Source organism: Salmo salar, chromosome 04 (genome assembly GCF_965601325.2).
Source record: "Salmo salar chromosome 04, fSalSal1, whole genome shotgun sequence".
Lineage (NCBI taxonomy): Eukaryota > Metazoa > Chordata > Actinopteri > Salmoniformes > Salmonidae > Salmo > Salmo salar.
The window spans coordinates 26,911,041-26,928,673 of NC_138294.1; the positions used below are offsets into that span (position 1 = coordinate 26,911,041).

At 43.1% G+C, this 17,633-nt stretch overlaps 1 protein-coding gene across 1 annotated transcript; it reads left to right on the forward strand.

Moving 5' to 3' along the window:
• The first annotated feature begins 5,958 nt into the window (after positions 1-5,958).
• LOC106602585 (pre-mRNA-processing factor 19) lies at positions 5,959-15,287 on the forward strand. The gene is made up of 16 exons (XM_014195301.3): positions 5,959-6,175; positions 6,501-6,650; positions 6,869-6,945; positions 7,062-7,203; positions 7,555-7,625; positions 7,860-7,928; positions 8,132-8,173; positions 8,422-8,496; positions 8,925-9,000; positions 9,250-9,359; positions 9,530-9,685; positions 9,838-9,907; positions 10,814-10,987; positions 13,486-13,568; positions 13,936-14,041; positions 14,347-15,287. The coding sequence occupies exons 1-16, from the start codon at positions 6,157-6,159 to the stop codon at positions 14,442-14,444; spliced, it is 1,518 nt and encodes a 505-aa protein (XP_014050776.1). The 5' UTR covers positions 5,959-6,156; the 3' UTR covers positions 14,445-15,287.
• The last annotated feature ends 2,346 nt before the right edge of the window (positions 15,288-17,633 follow it).

The window sequence follows — 17,633 nt, forward strand, 5'->3', positions numbered from 1 at the left end:
TAACGAGTACTTTTGGGTATCAGGGAAAATGTATGGAGTAAAAAGTACAGTCTTTTCTTTAGGAATGTAGTGAAGTGAAAGTAAAAGTTGTCAAAAATATAAATAGTAAATTAAAGTACTTTACACCACTGGGGGTGGATTGTGGGTGTGTGCATATTGCTCACACAGTGATCCTCACTATAGGTGTTATATTTTTATATTGCTTTTTTATAAGAGCTTTCGGGGGTGGAAAAAGCGTGCTCATTGAAGGACGACGTCGAGACCAGTAGATCGACGGCGGGTTTGTCCTGAGACTTCTCTGTTCTCTTCGAGGCTTCTTCAGTCCAGTCCTGTCGCTGAAGATAATGGGAGTAGTGATGGGTCGTTTGCGAACGAGTTGGCTCTAAGAGCCGGCTCTTGTAGGTGAACGTTGGGAGCCGGCTCGCATCAGAAGAGCCGAATCTATTTATAAATATATGAATAATCAAAATATTTAAATGAATAGAATTAACTAATTCAAAGAACAAAAAAATAAATAAAATAATATAGGCCTAAATGCTCTTTCTGACTGTCTGCTCAGACTAACAGCCTCACCTGTTGTTCCTGTCAATCAGACACGCAGTGTCAACCAATGAACCAAAGATGCGTGAGGGAGGGCCAAGCCAACTCACTCACAGTCACACACTTAGTAGCCGAGGAGAGAGAGGAAGGACAGCTGTGAAAACAACAGCTGGAAAATGAGTCGGAAGCACAGTAGTATTTGGATGCATTTTAATAATGTAGACCATGTTAGAGCACAGTGTAGAATTTGCCAAAACAAAATCTCATATAAAGCCGGTTCTATGCACAACCTGCACCGGCATATGTGAACTGTGCACCCAACTGTGAAGCTAGCTGTAGCGGAGCTTTGCGAAACTAGCTGGCTTGCTAGTGATAGTGGTGGAGCCAGCACCTCCACATGAGATGTATCCACTCAGTCAAGTAGGTCTACTCCGCAATCCACAGCAACGCAGTCTTCTACGGACCAGTTTATGCCAAAGTCTATGTCTGTAGCAAAACAAGGCCAAATTGATATTGCATTGGCTAAAATGATTGCCACCGATTTCCAGACATTTTCGATCGTGGAGGACAGGGGTTTTAGAAATTATAGCAATAGTCTAAATCCAATGTACACAATTCCAAGCAGGAAAACCCTTTCAAAATCACCTATTCCACAACTGTACGAGAGCACACAGGCTTCAGTGCGGGAAACAGTCCAAAAAGCTACTGCAGTTTGCCTTACCACTGACTGCTGGACATCAAGGGTAACCACTTCTTACATGTTGGCTACATGTCACTTCATTGAAGATTTTAATGTCTAGCTGTCTTCTGGACTGCTTTGAGTTCAGCGACAGATGCACCTCAGAGAACTTGGCAGAGGAACTGTTGAGAGTGGCCAGAGAATGGCAAGTAGATGGAAAAGTGGTCTGTTGTGTTAGCGACAATGAAGCTAACATAACCAAAGCCATCATCCATGTCTTGCCCACACAATCAACCTGATTGCAAGCGATGCTCTGAAGGTGATGAAGCCCACTGTGGACAAAGTGAAAGCAGCTGTGGAATACTTCCACAGGAGCACAGTAGGTGCTGAAAAACTAAAGTCTACACAACGCCAGAGGGGGACGCCTGAGCTGAGGCCTAAACAAGACTGCACTAAAAAGGTGGAATTCAATATTTTAGATGTTGAAGCGGTTTCTTGAGCCAAAGGATGCCATCATCTCTACCCTGGCCATTGTCAATGTACCTGTTGATGATCTGACCCAAGAGGAATGGGAGGTGGTGGAGGAGGTGTGCAGAGTCCTAGAACCCTTTGAGCGATTCACTGTGGAGATCAGGGGAGATAGGTACAGTAAGCAGTTATTACTACATCATTATTTAATCCAGTATTATATATGTATACGAGCAGTAGATGAGAATGTAGTATCAGTAGACAAAACAATGAACCTGAACTAATAAGTTACTGTTCTCTCTTTTCAGCTATGTGACAGCCTCAAAAATGATAATCCTGTGTAAGGGTCTGCAGCGAATCACAGCCAGCCGCCAGAGAGAAGCAAATGTATCCACAGGACATGTGACAGAGTTGATGGACACCCTATGTTCATCAATGGACAGAAAGTTCCACAGAATGGAATATAATCACGTGCTATCAGAAACCGCTGCACTTGACCTCAGGTTTAAGGAGTTAGCCTTCAGTGATGCCAGAGCGATTGATGAGGCTCTTCAAAGAATAACCTCAGTAGCAGGGAGGGACAGCACCAGCAGTCAGCTGGCTCAGGCACCAGGGCAACAGGAAGAAGAGGGATCAGATGGAGCAGAAGCACCAGCAGTAGTGCCACAAACGTCTGCTGTTTGGACGCTGTTTGACGAGAGAGCAACTGGGGATGCAGCACGAAGGAATCCCTCAGCAGATGCCAAAATGGAGGTCCGATCCTATTTGGAGGATCCCCTCCTCCAAATAGATCTGCAGATCCTCTGAGCTGGTGGAAGAACAAGGCCTCTGTCTACCCACGGCTTACTAAAGTCATGACAGGGAGACTCTGCATAGTGACTCCATCCGTTCCCTCTGAGAGGGTCATCTCGAAAACGGGACAAATAATTACTGAGAGAAGAAACCGCATCAGCCCCTCGAAAGTGAGGCAGCTTGCATTTCTGAATGCAAATCTCTCATAAAAGCAAAATATGGTCAGCATTGCTGTGTGCTGCTGGTTATAACATGGCAATAAAGAAGAGATTGAAAAGAAGGACCAGTTTAATGTTTTAAGTGGGATGCTGCAGTTTTGCTCATTGTTATTTATTTTTCTTTGATATGGTGCAATATTCTATTATTATGTTGTTCAGATTGTATTTGTTTTGAATTGTTAAATTTATATGCACTTTGTTTATATACATTAAAAAAGTTATAATTTAAATGCACATGTGTAATGGCATCCTTCTTTTTTACATTTATTTCAATTTGTGGGATGCTGCAGTTTTGCAAATTGTTATTTATTTTTCTTTGATATGGTGCAATACTCTAAACTCAGCAAAAAAAGAAACGTCCTCTCACTGTCAACTGCGTTTATTTTCAGCAAACTTAACATGTGTAAATATTTGTATGAACATAACAGGACTCAATAACTGAGACGTAAACTGAACAAGTTCCACAGACATGTGACTAACAGAAATTAATTAATGTGTCCCTGAACAAAGGGGAGGGGGGGGGTCAAAATCAAAAGTAACAGTCAGTATCTGGTGTGGCCACCAGCTGCATTAAGTACTGCAGTGCATCTCCTCCTCATGGACTGCACCAGATTTGCCAATTATTGCTGTGAGATGTTACCCCACTCTTCCACCAAGGCACCTGCAAATTCCCGGACATTTCTGGGGGGGAATGGCCCTAGCCCTCACCCTACGATCCTACAGGTACCAGACGTTGAGATCCGGGCTCTTTGCTGGCCATGGCAGAACTCTGACATTCCTGTCTTGCAGGAAATCATGCACAGAATGAGCAGTATGGCTGGTGGCATTGTCATGCTGGAGGGTCATGTCAGGATGAGCCTGCAGGAAGGATACCACATGAGGGAGGAGGATGTCTTCCCTGTAACGCACAGCGTTGAGATTGCCTGCAATGACAACAAGCTCAGTCCGATGATGCTGTGACACACCACCCCAGACCATGACGGACCCTCCACCTCCAAATCGATCCCTCTCCAGAGTACAGGCCTCGGTGTAAAGCTCATTCCTTCGATGATAAACCCGAATCCGACCATCACCCCTGGTGAGACAAAACTGTGACTCGTCAGTGAAGAGCACTTTTTGCCAGTCCTGTCTGGTCCAGCGATGGTGGGTTTGTGCCCATAGGCGACGTTGTTTCCGGTGATGTCTGCTGAGGACCTGCCTTACAACAGGCCTACAAGCCCTCAAACCCAGCCTCTCTCAGCCTATTGCGGACAGTCTGAGCACTGATGGAGGGATTGTGCGTTCCTGGTATAACTTGGGCAGTTGTTGTTGCCATCCTGTACCTGTCCCGCAGGTGTTATGTTCGGATGTACCGATCCTGTGCAGGTGTTGTTACACGTGGTCTGCCACTGCGAGGATGATCAGTTGTCCATCCTGTCTCCCTGTAGCTCTGTCTTAGGCATCTCACAGTACAGACATGGCAATTTATTGCCCTGGCCACATCTGCAGTCCTCATGCCTCCTTGCAGCATGCCTAAGGCACGTTCACGCAGATGAGCAGGGACCCCGGCATCTTTCTTTTGGTGTTTTTCAGAGTCAGTAGAAAGGCCTCTTTAGTGTCCTAAGTTTTCATAACTGTGACCTTAATTTCTCTACCGTCTGTAAGCTGTTAGTGTCTTAACGACCGTTCCACAGGTGCATGTTCATTAATTGTTTATGGTTCAGTGAACAAGCATGGGAAACAGTGTTTAAACCCTTTACAATGAAGATCTGTGAAGTTATTTGGATTTTTACGAATTATCTTTGAAAGACAAGGTCCTGAAAAAGGGACGTTTCTTTTTTTGCTGAGTTTAAGTCTTAATTGAAGATTGGACCCCAGGTGTTTCTTTTGTCCAAGTTATATATTTTTTAGTACCTACAGATTATGGGGGCATGCATTTCTTTATGTTGGAACTCTGAGCCACCCCTTTTTTTGTTCAGGAAAATAAACAAAATGTAGCACTTTAAATGTTTCTAACTGTTTTTATATTATGTATTATGCTTACAATTCTCCTAAAACTGAACAAATATGACTTATTATTGCTTTATATGAAATTAACATCGCAAAATGTATGCAGAATTTCTTGATAAGAAGGGGGAGCAGATCATCGCAACCCTGGAAGGACATACCAGAGAGAGGGACGAAAAAGACTAAACCACCTAAAAACGCTATGTGGAACAAAATATGGAGCCTCGCCTCAGACAGTGCTGAAAGTCTACATCAGATACATCCGATCTCTCTTTGAATAAGCCCTACCAGCCTGGATAACAGCTTCACCACAGTAGATGAATCGGCTACAGACAATCCAAAACATGGCAATAAAAATGGCTTACAGACTACCAAGATACATCAGCAATCACTACGTTAACAGCATATCTGGACTCACATCAATCAACAATAGACAGTCAATCATCGGCCAGAAGTTCATCAACAGAGCCACTCGCAACCCATCACTGAAGGAGGCTGTGGGACAGGCCAAATGGACTACAGATACACCCATGTCCATAATGCTGAAACTGACCTAAAGGAGGAAAAAAAACAAAAAAACAAAAGAGAAAAATTATTGTACTAACATGTGTGCGTATGAAAGTGTGTAGATATATGTGAATGCACTCCTTAACACCCTCCCCCTCCCCCTGCAGAGTTGTGTGCTATAATCTTAGGATTTTTTACATTTTTACTTAGATATTTTTTATTTTTAACTTTTTTAGTTGTTGTATTTTTTTATTTTTTACACAACAAACTCATGTCGGGAAAAGGATAAGGCGAAACTAACCTACGCCTGTTCTGATAAAACCCTTAGGGCACTTAGCCTAGGGGGGATGCCTTGCTTGACCACACCCTCCTTCCTTGCTCCTGGCCTGCCCTGCCTCTTCCACCAATCCATTTGTTTCTATGGACAGAAAAGAGCAGAGGCTCTGAGCTGTCCGATCAAGTCCATTGTCTACTACTCTAGACTATAAGTCTACTTCTTCTGAGTTGCCATGAATGGTAAAAGCAGATTCACACATGTTTCAGCACTGCCTTTGACACAATTTGATGACCATATAGTATTTAGGCTATCTCTTGTTGATCCTTGCTATCTTTGGGGTGCCCTTACCCCCATTGAAGTTGACATTTAAAATGGTTATGGTTTAAGGTACGAGTGTCCCAAGGATTTTGAATAGCACTATAGTTTGTTGGGGACCTCAGACTAGGGGCGGGGTCGGAAGACTCATGCTATCCCAGCATGCAATAGTCGGAGCTGCACCCGACACGCGCAGCCGCGGATCATACGGAAAGAAAAATTAATACATCAACATTTTATTTACCCGGAGTATTATTATATTACAATCAACACAAAAAGAAGCTACAGTTGGATCCGAAGAACATTAATTTATCTGTACTGATACGGTGATCTTGGAGGGAACGAACGACCGAAGGTTTAGCTAGCTACTGAAAATGTCCCTGGTTTGTGCAAGTAAGTTCAAATGAATGAATGAATGAGTCGAGTTACCCTTCCGGAACGTTAGCGGTACACAGACCGAAAATATCACGTATGTTTGTGTATAATAATGTCTCTAGAACCTTCCCTTATTATTGTCACCATATGCATGTTATACGTTTCAATTAGCAAGCAACCCTTTTCAAACATTGTGGATCAGCTTGACATCGGTGTTATATCTGCAAAATACACTTTAACGGTAATGTGTCCTTCCATCTTCTGACTAGGGTTACGTTTGCCGTTAATAATATTGTAATTGCGGGCATGCACATTTACCCCTCTCGCTCTACCGTCCATCCAGTATCAAATGAGGTCCCGGAACACCCGTGCGTGTCGCCGGTGTCCAACCAGGTGTTCGAGCGGCGGCTGATTGAGAAGTACATAGCTGAGAATGGAGCAGACCCTATGAATGGCCAGCCTCTGTCCGAGGAGCAGCTGATAGACATTAAAGGTGAGGGAGACATGGAGGAGAGTGTGTTCAGATCTGATGCTGAGCTGAAGTCAACACAATAAGGGTAATCCATATTATTTGACTTCCAACTATTCCTGCATGGCGCCCGGTGATCTCTAGGCTAAAGTGCATTCTGCCACTTCAACAACAATGGTAACCCCACTAGTCAGGGGATATCTCACTACATTAAGCTATCTTTGTCTCCCCCCCTGCCTCAGTCTCTCACCCCATCAGACCCAAAGCTCCCTCATCCACTAGCATCCCAGCCATCCTCAAAGCTCTGCAGGACGAGTGGGTGAGTCCATGTATACTCGGCTACACTCCCCTTCCCTGTGTCTGAACAGAGACACAGACACACACACACACCCACTCTTCTAAAACGATCTCTCTCTCTCTCTCTCTCTCTCTCAGGATGCGGTGATGCTCCACAGTTTCACCTTGAGGCAGCAGCTGCAGACGACGCGTCAAGAACTAAGCCACGCCCTCTACCAGCACGACGCCGCCTGCAGGGTCATCGCCCGTCTCACCAAGGAGGTCACTGCCGCCAGAGAGGGTGAGATATATATATATATATACACACACACACACACACACACACACACACACACACACACACACACACACACACACACACACACACGCGCTTGTGTACACACATTATGCACTTATATACACACACATGCTTGTACACTCTGATTATACATTCTAACACACCTACACACTCTTTCACTTACACACACACACACACACACACACACACACACAGTATTATAGACAGACACACATGAAAGCATACTAGCACACACTCTTATGTTCATCTGGAAACAGCTTTGGATGTTAGTGGCCATGGGGTGTCACTTCTCATTTCTCCTCTGCTATGTTTTACCCTTCTCTCTCCCCGTAGCTCTGGCCACTCTGAAGCCACAGGCGGGATTGGTGGTGGCTCAGGCAGTCGCTTCCCAGCCCCATGTCACGGTCAGTGATTGGCTCAAAGCCCTCAGTCAATATGTTTAAATTGATAGTTAACTGGTTCGCATGAGCTCAAAGTCTGTTTCTTGATTGAAGTCTTCGGTCTAAGTGAGACCTGTAAAGTTGTAGTATCTATTTCGTCCATAAAAATATGACTTTTAACAGCTGACGCAAATACACATTTTCTAATAAGGAATGTACCATTCTCGTTTGTTATTGATTCTGTGTTTCATCTCGCAGGCTGGAGGTGCAGGAGAGCCCATGGAGGTCAGTGAGCAGGTGGGAATGATACCAGAGATCATACAGAAGGTAAGCGATGACCTCACATACATTCACATTCACAGTACAAGAGGAATGATACCACACTGTCATACTAGACTGTCATGTGCGTTCATTGCAAATAGTACCATATAAGGCTGTGGTGTATCAAACCTTGAAATAACCAATCAACCATGCTGTCACACTACACAGCACAGAGTGGCCTATACTAAGATGTCCGCCTCTCTCCACAGCTGCAAGACAAGGCCACTGTCCTGACCACAGAGAGAAAGAAGGTAACTATTCCAAACGCCAAAGAAGTCCTTTTCAAACAACTTCCCTGTTGCTATTCATAGAAGAACCAACCTAATGTCCAACCAGTTGTCAGCTTAGTATAGGCTATGGGCTGTGTCTCCAATGGCACCCTACTCCCTACATGAGGCACTACTTTTGAACGGTGGCCGTCGGGTGACATTTGGGACGTAGCCATGCTAGGATACCTTTTTATCCAAACCTCACCTCTGCCGTCTCTGTCTTCCCACAGAGAGGAAAGACTGTTCCAGAAGAGCTGGTCCGAACGGAGGACCTCAGCAAGTACAGACAAGTGGCTACCCATGCTGTGAGTACGTGTGTGTGTGACCTCTAGCTATGGCTGGTGTTGGAACACTTTATTCTTCAAACCTTGGGCACGTTCAGAAAGGTTCCTCCCTGTTTCAGATCATTTTTCTTCCATTTCATTCCTACTGAACACAGCTCTAAATGATGGTTCTTCCATTTCATTCCTACTGAACACAGCTCTAAATGATGTTTCTTCCATTTCATTCCTACTGAACACAGCTCTAAATGATGTTTCTTCCATTTCATTCCTCCTGAACACAGCTCTAAATGATGGTTCTTCCATTTCATTCCTCCTGAACACAGCTCTAAATGATGGTTCTTCCATTTCATTCCTCCTGAACACAGCTCTAAATGATGGTTCTTCCATTTCATTCCTACTGAACACAGCTCTAAATGATGGTTCTCTGTCTCTTCCTGTCTGTCTGTCAGGGTCTCCACAGTGCCAGTGTGCCTGGGATCCTGTCTCTGGACCTGTGTCCCTCCGACACCAACAAAGTGCTCACTGGTGAGACACACACACACACACACACACACACACACACACACACACACACACACACACACACAGTCCACTGCCCATTGTAGATATACACACACATTGTTTCTGTGTGAATTCCATCAAAATGCTTCCTCCCTCCCTTGAAGAAACCAAAAATACTATGGCACACCCTACATTTCCTATATAGTGCACTGCTCTTGATCAGAAGGGTGACGTTTGGGACTCAACCCATAACCTCTCTGTCTCCCTCTACAGGCGGGGCTGATAAGAACGTGGTGGTGTTTGATAAGAAGGAGGAGCAGATCATCGCAACCCTGAAAGGACATACCAAGAAGGTCACCTCTGTCATCTACCACCCCTCTCAGGTGAGACACACACACGCACACTTCCTTTCCTTTACTTTCCATTCACATAGTCCGCAGCAATGTCTTGCACTGGAATTACTCTGTAACTCTATCCCTTACCACAACAATTTCTCTCTCTCTCTCTCGCTCCCCCCTTTCCCTCTCTGCGCACTCTCCCTCTCTCCCTCCAGTCGGTAGTGTTCTCGGCCTCTCCAGACAGCACTATCCGCGTGTGGTCCGTTACCGGGGGCAACTGTGTCCAGGTGGTGCGGGCTCACGAGGCGAGCGTCACTGGGCTCTCCCTCCACGCCACCGGAGACTACCTGCTCAGCTCCTCCGAGGATCAGGTAACGTACACACACACACAAAACATGTACACACACAAATACAAAAAACACACATGGATTTGGATGTCAAGAATGTTATGTGAAGACTTTTTAATCTACTGTCTCCCCCTCTTTCTCTACTTTCTATCTCGTCCCTTTTCTCTCTCCATCAGTACTGGGCCTTCTCTGACATCCAAACAGGTCGTGTTCTCACCAAGGTCACTGATGAGGCTGCAGGATGTGGTGAGTGCTTCTCTCTCCCGCTCTTTATTATTTCTATTGAGGAGACCGGAGTACGTAAGTAGCCTTGTCCAAGGCAGAACGGCCCATAGGGCAGGAGCATATATCCTGTTTCTGTGGTGTGAGGCAGCTTGATGTATAGGTACACCCTCTAGACAGGACACTAGTCTGGATTTGAACCATGGCGATTGTGGCAGCTCTAATCGCTGGACCATACCGTTGGACCTGTCTCTTTGTCTTCCCAGACATTTTATTGACCAGATGTTGCTAGGGACAAAACATTTTATTGACCAGATGTTGCTAGGGACAAAACATTTTATTGACCAGATGTTGCTAGGGACAAGACATTTTATTGATCACATGTTGCTAGGGACAAGACATTTTTTTGACCAGATGTTGCTAGGGACCAGACATTTTATTGACCAGATGTTGCTAGGGACAAGACATTTTATTGACCAGATGTTGCTAGGAACAAGACATTTTATTGACCAGATGTTGCTAGGGACAAGACGTTTTATTGACCAGATGTTGCTAGGGACCAGACGTTTTATTGACCAGATGTTGCTAGGGACAAGACGTTTTATTGACCAGATGTTGCTAGGGACCAGCTTCCTCTAATTGTCTGTCAGTATCCAAAAGTAGCATTTCCTGTGGGGTCAGCCCACCAAATAATTTCACACATATCAAGCCCCCTAAATGCCAGGTTGTCTTTCCTATGTAAATAGATAGACAAAAAACAATAACATTTAATCCATCCTCCCCCCTGTGAATTGACTGACCTAGTACCTAACTGGAGTAACCGAAATAAAAGACCATATTTCCACCCACCCAGTCCCCTGTACTCTCCGAAAGCACGCTGATACATTGCAAATACATGTTCTTTGCACATCCTGTCCTGTACCCCTCCAGCTCTGACCTGTGCCCAGTTCCACCCTGACGGTCTGATCTTCGGGACGGGGACGGCCGACTCTCAGATCAAGATCTGGGACCTGAAGGAGCGCACCAACGTGGCCAACTTCCCCGGCCACATCGGCCCCGTCACCTCCATCGCCTTCTCTGAGAACGGATACTACCTGGCTACAGGTGAGATTGCTGTGTGTTTGTGAGAGAAGTGTGTGTGTGTGAGCGCACACGTGAGAGAGAAGATTAGCTTTGTGTGTGTGTCAGTCTCTGTTACACTCTCTGTGAGTGAGTGACTGTGTGAAGTTGTCTTTATTCCTTTGTGTAAACACTGTTAGACATTGCTCACCTCCAGTGGTGATTTTAGAAGAAAAGCCGCAACAAAACACTAAACAATACATGAATTGCACTTTAACGGTGACAAAATCTGCCCACAAACTGTTAGGGCCTACATAAAGCTGTCTCAACAGCTGAGCTTTCTGTTCAGCACCATGGAGTGAATCCTTACCACCGCTACACCTGTATTAGCAGAGCTTTGTCTGGCAGCGAAACTGCCTTTAAAAAAAAAAAAAAAACATAACTGATATGGCTGACTTGCTTTAACAAATGTGGTTTCTACTGACAATTGAGATGTACAAACTATGGCATAAGCAAACGACGAGCGGACAAGAGGCAATCCGTAATTTTGATTAAGACATTAATGAGCGAGCTAGGACAGACGTAGTCAATATAACTATTTGTTCAGCACTTCTGAAATGTACACATGACAGAATTCAGAATATGGGCCGTTCTTAGTGTTCTCCCTGAACACCAAGTCAGAACCGTAGGATAAATAAAGGGGGCATCTAAGCAGACAATGCCATTTCTTACAATATTCAATTACATTTCTCTAAAACAGGCTATAGGCTACATGTGCACCAACAAGTCAGAACAGTAGGCTAAGTTAGGGATCAGATTATTAGGGTGAGGCACATGGGCTACTAATAGCTTACTACACAACATACACTTAGTATTACTTTTTGGTCTACAGTATACATATCTCCCTGGAATATTACATCATTTATGCAGCAGCATACAATACATTGCTGGTCTCAACTTGTTGAGCTGTGCTCACTTGAACAGGAAGGTGGCGCGGTGGTCCTTTTTGTGGGAAAACTTTCTCATCAAAGTCTGGCATTCTCTGGATTTATGGTGCTTTCAAGACACCTGGGAACTCTGGGGGGGAAAAGCCGAATCATGACGTCGGTGGTCTTCAGGTCGGCGCTCTATAAAGAGTTCCCGACTTGGAATTCCGAGTTGGATGACCTTTCAAAACATATTTTCCCAGTCGGAGCTCTTTTTTATTTTTTTTCCCCCAGAGTTCCCAGTTGTCTTGATCTCACTGAAGTTTGGCAGAAGTCATGCTGTGTTGACAGCATAGCCAATGTATTCAACCTTTTCTGGCTCATGACCATGTGAATGTTTGTCCTTTCAAGCTTGGAAAAGAGACTTTAAACCCAGACTTGGACCACACACCCACTCCACTGAATAGCAGGATAGTGATTACTTCCAAACCACTCATTGTTTAATTTGCTATTTCCAACTTGTTGTGTAATGTTTATGGCCGATGAGCACCGATACGTTTTATCTATAATTTCTCTTCATATGACAAGCATGGAAAAGGATTTGCCAGTAGATTGTCGACTTGATTCAAAATGATGACTGCATGTCTATCTTGTTAGCTAAAATTTTGAAAGTATGATGTGGACACGATCAGTCATATCAAAGCTACGGTAGATATAACTTCATTTAACGTAATTTTATCAGTGGCCGATGACTTTGAGCCTTCTTGGATGGGCACTTATAATGTAAATCTATGGCAGTACCCAAGGGGCTTGAATTTTCAAGCTCTCCCTGTAGATTATGTGGTGACGAAGTGTCCCCATGAGTGACAGAACACTGAGCCAATTGTGAATAAAAAATATGTATGATCACATTTATAGCAAAAATAAATGATTCAGTAGCTGTTTTCTAGGTATTTCTGCTGTTTTGTTTCAGAGCTGGTATATTTGTCAGAGAACTACAAATCCTGTAGCCTATCCCACCTTGTGTTGCAAAACTGCACGTGAAGAGCTGAGTTGAAAAGATAAATTTTTAGAAGCGCTGCACACAGGCATAAAAGTTTGTCTAATTTACTTGAAATTAAAGTCTACTGAAGTGAGACTTTGTCCTTGTTTCTTGGTTATTTACATTGTTTACATTCACAAGCTAGGTTGTTTTTTTAATGTTCGAGTTGCAACTGCTAGGTAAGAGGACAATGTATCTACTAGTCAGACTCAATGGCACAAACATGACTTGAGTCACGTTACCATGGCAACCTCCACCTTAAAGGGGCAGGTGAACATTTATGTATCTGTGATATTTTGGTTAAAAGACTCAGGTCACAAAAGAAATGAAATGAAACAATATACCACTACTTCTTACTAGTTCTACATTTGTTTTAGAAACATTACAAAGCATGCTCATCTGTTTTTTCATGTTTTGTTGGTGTAATTATTGTGAAACAAAATATTTTGGCTGGTTAAAGAAAATCTGAGTGGCTGGTAGATTATTTTATTTTTTATCTACTTGACACAGTGGCTGGTGGATCAAAAAGTAAGTGTTTGGCCCTGCTCACCTCACCTCCTCTCTCATGTCTCCAGGTGCACAGGACAGCTCAGTGAAGCTCTGGGATCTGAGGAAGCTGAAAAATTTCAAAACCATCACCCTGGACAACAACTATGAGGTAAGAAGAGCAGAAAATTAGTGCACGTCTGTAATGACCTCTATTCCCTTCACTACTTTTGGCCAGAGCCTAGTGCACTATCTAAGAAATCCGCTGCTATTTGAGAGACAGTCGTTGTAGACTGTACACTGGACATTCAGAAGCTAGTCGTGCTACAATCTAGCCTGGTCCCACATCTGTTTGTGCTCTTGCCATCTCCATTTCCGTCACTGGCATGAAAATTCCATAAGGAGTTTGCAAAAGAACAGAAACCGACTGGCAGCCAGGCTAGCAACGGTCTACTCTGTATGAATACTGTAATCTCCTTGTACTGAACTACCCTGTAAATTTAGAGAAGTTATATGTGAGTCTCTTTCCTCTCCCTCAGGTGAAGTCCCTGGTGTTTGACCAGAGTGGGACTTACCTGGCTGTGGGTGGCACTGACATCAGGGTCTACATCTGTAAGCAATGGTCCGAGGTCCTCAACTTCACAGGTAAGAGAATGCACTGTGTGTGTCGTACTGCTAGAGATGCAATGGCGAGTGGTGATGAGTTAGCTTGGGACAGAAACGGTGCTCTAGAGGTGGGTCTTCAAAGTGCCTGGCTGGATGACGATAATAACAAGTGTGTATATGCAGTACCTTATGAAATATTCACAAAAAAAAAAAAAATCTGTTTTACTATTTCGTTAATCAGCACCTCCCCAACTTTATTGGGTGTGCGTCAACTCATGCTTTTGAGTTGATTTCAAGTCAATTTTTTGTTGTTGCCTGTTATAGTTTTGTTTTTCTTTACCCAGAACACACTGGGGTGGTGACAGGTGTGGCCTTTGGGGAGCACGCCCAGTTCCTCACCTCCACTGGAATGGACAGGAGCCTCAAGTTCTACAGCCTGTAACAACATGGATCAAAGATCATATGAGCAGAGTGATGGATGTCTCTGATTGGCTGGCCTCTCTGAGGTCACGCTGATGATGTATGCATGGGTAGAGACTTTGGCTGTGTCCCAAATGGCACCCTAGGGAAAAGGATTCCATCTGGGGGGGACACAAAACCCTGCAGCAGTTGATCAGAAGGGAAATGCAGCTAGATTGGATAATAAACTGAGGCTAGAATGTTAGAATGGATTTTTAACTGATATGCTCTTAATAATAAGGATCGGACCCTTTTTTTCAATTTCCGCCTAAAATTACATCCCTAAATCTAACTGCCTGTAGTTCAGGAACTGAAGCAAGGATATGCATATTCTTGATACCATTTGAAAGGAAACACTTTTGAAGTTTATGGAAATGTGAAATTAATGTAGGAGAATAACACATTAGATCTGTAAAAGATAATACAAAGAAAAGAACATGGAACAAAAAAAACATCAGCTTTGAAATGCAAGAGAAAGGCCACAATGTATTATTGCAGTTTAGGTACTATTTAGATTTTGGAGTGTATGCGCAAAGTTTTAGACTGATCCAATGAACCATTGCATTACTGTTCAAAATGTTGTATAAAGTCTGCCCAAATGTGCCTAATTGGTTTATTGATACATTTTCAGTACATAACTGTGCACTCTCCTAAAACAATAGCATGGTATTCTTAGCTACTGTAAATTGGACAGTGCAGTTAGATTAACAACCTGCAAAGGGACTGCGGTTGAAAATTAGCTGGTTGGTTAAAACCGGCACTTTTACTGAAACGTTGATTAATAATGTGCACTGTCCCTGTAAAAATAAATAAACTCAAACAAGAATTCAAGCTTTCTGCCCATATCAGATATGTCTTTGTCCTGGGAAATATTCTTGTTACTTACAGCCTCATGCTAATCGCATTAGCGCGCCCGTCCCGTGGGGGGGACACCAATCCCGTAGAGGTTTTAACAATGGTGAAACGGAGCATATCAGTTTGGATTCCAGGCTACTAGCATGCACCCAATATATGTCATACAACAATCCTATTGTATATGGCTGTTATTGTTGTATTTTACCTTTATTTAACTAAATCAAATCAAAGTTTATTTGTCATGTGCGCCGAATACAACATGTGTAGACCTTACAGTGAAATGCTTACTTACCGGCTCTAACCAATAGTGTGAAAAAAAAGGTGTGTGTGTGTAGGTTAGTAAAGAAATAAAACAGTAAAAAGACATTTTAAAATAAGAGTAGCAAGGCTATATACAGACACTGGTTAGTCAGGCTTATTGAGGTAGTATGTACATGTAGGTATGGTTAAAGTGACCATGCATATATGATGAACAGAGAGTAGCAGTAGCGTAAAAAGAGGGGTTGGCGGGACACAATGCAGATAGCCCGGTTAGCCAATGTGCGGGAGCACTGGTTGGTCGGGCCAATTGCGGTAGTATGTAAATGAACGTATAGTTAAAGTGACTAGGCAAGTCAGTTAAGAACAAATTCTTATTTACAATGACTGCCTAGGAACAGTGGGTTAACTGCCTTGTTCAGGGGCAGAACAACAGATTTTTACCTTGTCAGCTCCGGGGATTCGATCTAGCAACCTTTCGGTTATTGGCCCAACACTCTAACCACTAGGCCGAGAGCCATGGGATGTATCCCAAATGACACCCTATTCCCTATATAGTGCTGCACTACTTTTGAAAGGGGCCCTGGTCAAAGGTTGTACCCGATAAAGGGAATAGGGTGCCATTTAGGACTTGAGCATTGACTGAATCACACCAAGAGCCATACAAGCATATTATAGACCATGTCTTTTCATCAATGTGTATATAGTACCTTGTAAGACCACCCATACCACACACACAAGGGAGCACAAACACAGAGGTGACTTTAGAGTGAACATTGTTGTTTTAGATATATATATATATATATATATTTTTGAAGCTCAGTGCCATCTTATTTTGATTAATAATCATAACAGTATCAGAATGTGGTCTTAGTCTTTACAGCTTGTGGATTTCATGCCTTCTATTCTCCATTTCCGCGTTTAAAAAAAAACTATTCATTATGTTTCTTGTACGATGTGAATGATTTTGATTAGTTGGTAAGTGATGCCATTGATTTGATAATTCTAAAAAAAATTTTTTTTTTTTAAACCCTCTATTCCATTTCACTGTTCTTTCCCCTTATCTTTATTTTATTATCCTATTGTCCCTCCTTTCTCACTTTCTTCATGAAATGCCTGTTTTATGCATTTTTCTTTTACACATCTTTTGCTAGGTGAAGACTTTGTTTGTTTTTTGGATCATCAATCAATAAACATCAAAATAATCCAATCCGCTCTCATTGTGTTGTCTGTTACATGCTTATTACACATTCCCTCTTGTTATACAACGCCATTACCCGTGTGTGAGAACACCACTGTCCCAAATAGGACAGTACCAGAACGGTTGGAGACTTCACGTGAGTTTGAGAGTGGAATAGTGTGACACAGAAGAAAGACAAAGGGAAAAAAAACAACCTCAAATAGTTTCCGCCATTTAACTTCGTTATCTAACGGGCATCTGTACTGTAGTGTCTTTGTTTACATCACTGCATAGTCCACGTTGCACCATCCCACTTGCTTGAGGGAGAAATGCTGGGATAACATCCCCAAAGCTAACAGATAGCTAACCGGCGAGCTAGCTAGATAACGGTAAATTACAGAAGTTCATGTTTGGTTCACGTAGCTAGCTATCACCCTACGATGAAGACATTTCGATGAAATGGTCAACCATCTCTATTTGACGGGCATGTGTACAGCTATTTTTTTATTTCACCTTTATTTAACCAGGTAGGCAAGTTGAGAACAAGTTCTCATTTACAATTGCGACCTGGCCAAGATAAAGCAAAGCAGTTCGACACATACAACAACACAGAGTTACACATGGAGTAAAACAAACATACAGTCAATAATAAAGTAGAAAAATAAGTCTATATACAATGTGAGCAAATGAGGTGAGATAAGGGAGGTAAAGGCAAAAAAAGGCCATGGTGGCAAAGTAAATACAATATAGCAAGTAAAACACTGGAATGGTAGATTTGTAGTGGAAGAAAGTGCAAAGTAGAAATAGAAATAATGGGGTGCAAAGGAGCAAAATAAATAAATAAATACAGTAGGGGAAGAGGTAGTTGTTTGGGCTAAA